Here is a 6,453-nt window from a genome sequence, read left to right on the forward strand (position 1 = left end):
AATAGAGAATGAACTACTCAGAAGTATCATTTCTTTAATTGGCTAATGGTCTGAAGCTGAAAATGTGTTATTAATGGCTTGGACTTTTTTTGAGGCTTTGTGAAGGATGCTGTGTACCAGAGAGACAGAACTAACACTTTGGAGGAACTGAGACAATGCATCACAAATGCAGCTGTGCTAGTGACTCCGCAAATGCCACAGAACATTTGGCTGGAGGTTGAATACCATCTTTTAGATGTCTGCGGGCAACCAAGGTGCACATATCGAGTTGCATTCAGCATTCTCCGAAAGTCGGAGAGTTTTTACATCAAGTTATGTTAATAAACCATTATTTGCACTTGAAAGTATCACTTATTTCTCGATCCCTCTAAGCGGGACACGGCGTATTTCATCAATAAATTACAAATAATTCATTATATTCCCGTTACTGGTGACTGTCATGAAGAATGTTCCTAAATGCAATAAATAAGCCTAAAAAACTTTTTTTTTTTTAAGTATATCTAATAAGTTCATAAATGTGTCTGAATCTAACGTGAGTTACTGTGGAATGATCCTATAGTTTTATTTGTTGAAGCATGTGCTTTAACATGACTACATGATCCTTCACTTCTTGTACGTGTTCTTTGAAAATATGTAAAGGGTGCGGCAAAACATCCTCTCTAATTTAAAATTTCAATAAAAAACAGATGGATCAAAATAAGGAAAGTTTATTAATATGAATGGCATCTTAAGAGTGGGAATTTTTCATTTTTTGAATAACGTGTCTCTCAAGTGGTGTCCTTCACTATCAATGCATTGTTTAATGTGACTTCGGAAATTCTGCATCACTCTAACCAGCATTTCTTGAGGAATAAGACCACTTTCTTTCTCTATTGCATTTCTTGGGTCTGGCAAAGTCCTTGGCCGATGTTTGAACGCTTCAACCTTAAGATGTCTCCATAGAAAAAAATCGCAGGGTGCAAGGTCTGGTGATCGTGCTGGCCAGGGGACGCTGCCACATGAAGGAATTAAGCATCCGGGAAACATCTGTCTCAGGACTTGGAGAGAAATCTGAGCTGTGTGAGAGGTGGCTCCGTCCTGCTGAAACCATACCTGGTCAGTCTGCAGCGCATTGAGTCTTGGTGCCAAAAAATTGTTCATCATAAAAGTGTACCGCTGAGAGTTTGTCACAGTAACACCATCTTCTTCAAAAAACTAAGGACCAGTATCCCGACTCTTGCAACCCCACACTATACAATAACATGATCGTTATAAGAGGTTTTCATGAAGTTCACGAGGGTTCTGTCCACTCCAATATCGGAAATTTTGATGATTCACGCATTCCGATAAGTGAAACTGTGTAATGCTGAAGATGTTGTTTCTTTTTAGTGATGAAGCACATTTTCACCTTGCGATTTTTTCCTATGGGGAAACCTTAAGACTGATGTGTTCAAACATCGGCCGAGGACTATGTCAGACCTAAGACATGCAATACAGAAAGAAATTGGTCTTATTCCTCAAGAAATGCTGGTTAGAGTGACGCAGAATTTCCGAAGTCGCATTGAACAATGCATTGATAGTGAAGGACACCACTTGACAGACATGTTATTCAAAAAATGAAAAATTCCCACTGTTAAGATACCATTCATATTAATAAAGTTTCCTTATTTTGATCCTTCTGTTTTTTATTTAAACTTTAAATTAGGGAGGATGTTTTGCCGCACCTTTTATATCCATAAATGCTAGAAAGAAGTTTCCACTGGATGTTGAAGGCTTCTCTTCTATGTGACACTAACAACGAAGAGCCAGTAACTTAATTGTGATGTGTTGGACATTGAAAATCAACCTACCTTGTTTCCCTAGATTTCTTTGGCCTGTCATATATATAAAATATCATATATACAAAAACTCAAAATTCTAAGCTCATGATATTAAAAAATAGAAGACCCAAGAGAGTTTGTGTGTTTCAGATCCACAAATGGTCCCATACTTACTTTGGCTTGCCAGCTTGGGTAGTTTTCTTGCAAGAATACCATGTGATCTTACCACGCCGCCACCATCGAATCCATCATGTAGCTCCACATGAGACATACTTCTGCATCACCACCGGCTGGCTCAACTGGCCTCTTGAAAAAATTTGTTTCTGGCAGGTGCTAGAGTGGATAATAGAACGATTGACAGGTTGTCGGCCGCGAGCGGACGATATGAAGTGGGCCCAGAAGCGAACGTGAGGCCCAGCAAGTGCAGGTTGCTGATGACATTCACAACATGTGTAGGTGAAAACCTGCTTCTTCCTGTGAATTGAAAGGACCGAATAGTTAACCCTTTCTTCCCTGAATGTTGCCAAAATTTCACTGAGCAGCTGTGAATTGAATCCCCATTGATATTTTTATTATGAAATGTATTTCAGATGTTAATTTATACTAGTCGATTGAACAATCATTACCATATTTATAATGAACTACTGTGCAATGTAAATATTAAGGGGATGTATGAATAAGTACCATACCTTCAGGGACCAAAGGGTGCATGTATAATTATATTTCCAATTAAATTACTCATTTGTAGACGACAAGGAACAGTTTTCTCGTCATGCAGCTGAGACTGTACTAAAACGAATCCAAGAGTGAAAGGGCAGAGTGAGAGAATATCGACGTGCCAGTTGTTCCTTCATTCACAAGTGGAGTGAGTCCATGCGTACAATCTGAAGCTTTTTATACATGTTTCTTATCAACTGAATTTTTTAATGAAATGGTGGCATCTCAGAATGTGGGTTGTCATCATCACATACACATTTTCATACCTGTGAATATCACCTGTTGGTAAAGGCTTATTTTTTTTGTCATATTCTTTGTATCTCTGTAACGATTCGGTGCATGGGAATGCAAAGACCGTATGTCATTGAAAATGTGAGATAGTGTTACATTGTCCTAAGAGATCTCCTTTAAAAGGATGTCAAGTTCCCAAACGAACATTTTTTTTATGCATAGCTTATGTACTTTGTAGTAGTCTCACCTAAAGACATTAATATATGAAATAAGAATGTCAGCAATTATTTCATATTGTTCGCTGCATATTATATTTTTAAACACATTTAATTAAAATGCTTGTTAGTAAGCTTTATCAAACATACACAACATGGCTCAGCATATGCCTTATACACGAGACTGGGGAGCTTGAGGGAGTGCTGTTTAGGGTGTTATCTACTTACGAACGGTATGCAAGAGTACTGAACTATTTTTTTGTCATTTTTAATTGTTTATACTACTGGTTGTGACTTAAAAGCATTGCAATATTATTTTTGTGTTTTTATTATAAAAATTGAAAATATATAATGCAGTGAGATACTCACATTGCGATCAGTGTATTGGTTTGAGAGCCAATATCTCCGGTTTTTTTTTAATAGAAAATATGATAAGAGTGGGATCTATGTACACATTTTATTTAGTAAAAACTAGACTAAAATTAATCTTTGTTTGAAATGCATACATATATTAATATAAGAGATTTTCTCCAAATTTCAAGTAACTCTTTTATCATATGCTCTATCAACTTAGTGATTTATCAGTTCTTTATTATATCTATTTGGAGCTATCTAGCTTTAATCTCAAATCTGTGCCATCTTTCAAAACAGCAGCCTTAAAATAAGTATAAAGCTGACAGACTATCATACAGTTGTGTACAACTTTGCACATTGATTCCCATCCCTATCATAAAAACATATTTTCATACCAGAAGATTAGGCATATATTTATTCTTGCAGGAGGTTAGGGTTGACTTTGTATTGTGATAGTACAGAGCAGATAGGACCAGGGAGACTTTGAAATGTTGAAGACTTTACCCATTGGAATAGTCTGCGTGAAAAGGTACACTTCACCTGCAGTTGCGACTGATGTTCCATGTGCCATAATGTGCTGTATGGGGAAATTTTCTGTATCTCCATTGTGCAGGCTTTGAGATTTGTATGTAAGGATATATTATCAAAAATAATTTCCTTTGTGACCAAGTATTCTGAAATTTCTTAATTCAGATCGGATACTCAGTACCAAATTATACGTAAGGTTTAGATTTAAATAGATTTTTTACACTTGAAATAATATTTTGAAAATCTGTAGGAATTGAAGAACGTGAATTCTTCTGTAATTGAGGTTAGACTCGTCACAAATAAAATTCCCTTTTTCAAAATGCAATTTAGCTGATGTGTTGTATATGTGTGAAAAGCTGTGGACCAATATTTGTATGAGAAAAGAGAAGCCTAAATATTTTATAACAGATATACTAGAGAGTCTGCACATGGATGGATAAGTACATTATTAATTTCTTATAAAAGTGTAGTGGAAACAAAAAAGCACTGAATTTCTGTCTATTGTACCTTTTCAAGCATTCATGTTCGAAAGTGTCATGATAAATGGTCTGTTACAGAAATACCTTTTCTATTGACAGCCATGGTGTATTTCCGAGCATAGACCTTCATTCTGGCAATATTTGAATGAAAAGGCATTTAGCAATTCGTATTAGGATGAGTAGGTCTTCTGCAGCGTGTTATTTCGTGAAGAGAGAAAATATTTGTAATAGTTCAGATTGAAAAGTGTTTAATAAGGTATATTGTATGGTTATGATTCACAGTCATGTTACATAATTGAAACTTTTAAGAAATGTGTGAATTTAAAGTGGAAAATGAAATTTTAATTCAGTAACTCATTGGAATTGAAAGTCTTTAATAGCAAGTGTTATTGGAAATGATTTCTGTCTAATTGTGCCAAAACTGGATCATTTAGTAGATGTAAATGTCCACAGAAATTTACTGTGTTAATATAAAAAAAGAGAATCCGTTTACTGTGCCTAATATAGATGATAAATTTAAACTGGTGCTAAATAATGCTGTTCGTAATAAAAAGGAGAAAATAAGAATATGCTTCCTTGGCTTTGATAATTATCAGAATTCCAGTTATTATTTACTGTAAAATACAGAAAATGAATACAGTTACTGCTTTGAGAGTGCTTGATGAACCTTTGCCTTACACTGTTTAATATTGCTAATGCACTACTATTTATGAGTATTGTAAAATATATAAACACTAGAGCATATCTTGGAAACTATTGATAAATATTAATCCTAAGAAAATTAAAATATCCATAATAATATTTAAGAGCAAAGCTCATAAATTGTTTTATAACAATGTTTTCTCAAATTTGAGATCAAAGTTTTACTTCAACTTAAGAGACAAATATTATTATTGCTATTATTACGTCCATTAATTTTATACCAGTATTAAAGTGATGAAAGTTAAAAGAATGTATCTCATGTTACTAAGTCGAGAATCTAAATTGCCATCTGTTAATGTGAATTATGATTGGCAAGAGTGTGACTGCAATGGTCAATTCGCTTTTGATTCTTTGCAATCCAAGAATACTCTGAACAGAATTACGAAGCCATTTCTTGCTCATTTCCTCTGTAATATCATTCCGCTGATTATAATCTCAATTCCAGTAACAGTTTAAGCAAATTAGTTAATTTCATTGAAATTATATTAAGGATTTCACCAGAAACAATGATAAAGATTTTAAATTTAGCGTTTTTGTGTTCCACAATAATGTCAGCTAAGAGATTGGAGTAATCATTATGATACATTAAGGACTTTAATCTTTGTTCTCGATATGCCATTATTTGTCACACTCTCAATTATTTATTGTACATGGCACTAACTTTTCAATTAGTAGAAAGTTTTTATGCATTAAAATGGGCTCTTGCTATTATATTGCAGTTTAAACTGTATAGGAGTAATAGGGATGCATATATTTTTAGTGCTTATAACACCTTGTTCGCTATTAATGTAACATCTGTTACCAGCTTTAACATAGGACTAAATATATTTATTTGTAAATATAATTTTTATTTTGTACATGAAATAAATTTCACGATATTTGAATTATGATTCCAAACTGACAATCCACATTAAATCCTCGAATCTGTCACAGAATTTGTGTGATGAAATAGACCAGACGAGAGTTTTTAGGCATTTGTGCTGTTTCTGGCTGTGAGGGAAGAACTTGTATGGTGAAATAGCAAGAGAATGGTGTTCCGTGATTTGTCGAAAATCATCATTTCTACTAGTTTTTATCTGCTCTTGTAATCACTTTTTCTGTTATCAACAATAAAATAAATATTCTATTTTGTTACCGATTTTTTAAGAGTTCACATTGAATTCTCTTGTGTAAATCTATTTTGATATAAACAGGCCTCATATTAACCATATTTTTTCGTGACTTTGGTATTATTTTCAGCCTAAATTTTGTAATCACTCTTTCGATTTGTTTTAAGCTTGCTGTAACCATTTAAATGATTTGTCTTTATTTCATATGAAAAGTTTGAAAGTATGTTAAAACAAGAATATTTAAATATATGCAAATAAATACAATATATTCGTCACAATTTGCATGCCACCTCTGATTGAGCTTCTGGCTGATATGTAT

The 6,453-nt window shown here is 33.9% G+C and overlaps 1 protein-coding gene across 1 annotated transcript in view; it reads left to right on the forward strand.

Annotated features, from left to right (window-relative positions):
- Kua (Plasmanylethanolamine desaturase Kua) overlaps window positions 1-6,163 on the forward strand; it is a 30,112-nt gene extending 23,949 nt beyond the window's left edge. Inside the window, exon 4 of the mRNA XM_069828220.1 lies at window positions 1,950-6,163. Coding sequence (XP_069684321.1) covers window positions 1,950-2,210 — 261 coding nt within the window. The 3' untranslated portion in view covers window positions 2,211-6,163. The remainder of the gene's footprint in view (window positions 1-1,949) is intronic.
- Window positions 6,164-6,453: the final 290 nt, after the last annotated feature.

The sequence above is a fragment of the Periplaneta americana genome, chromosome 6 (assembly GCF_040183065.1).
Source record: "Periplaneta americana isolate PAMFEO1 chromosome 6, P.americana_PAMFEO1_priV1, whole genome shotgun sequence".
NCBI lineage: Eukaryota > Metazoa > Arthropoda > Insecta > Blattodea > Blattidae > Periplaneta > Periplaneta americana.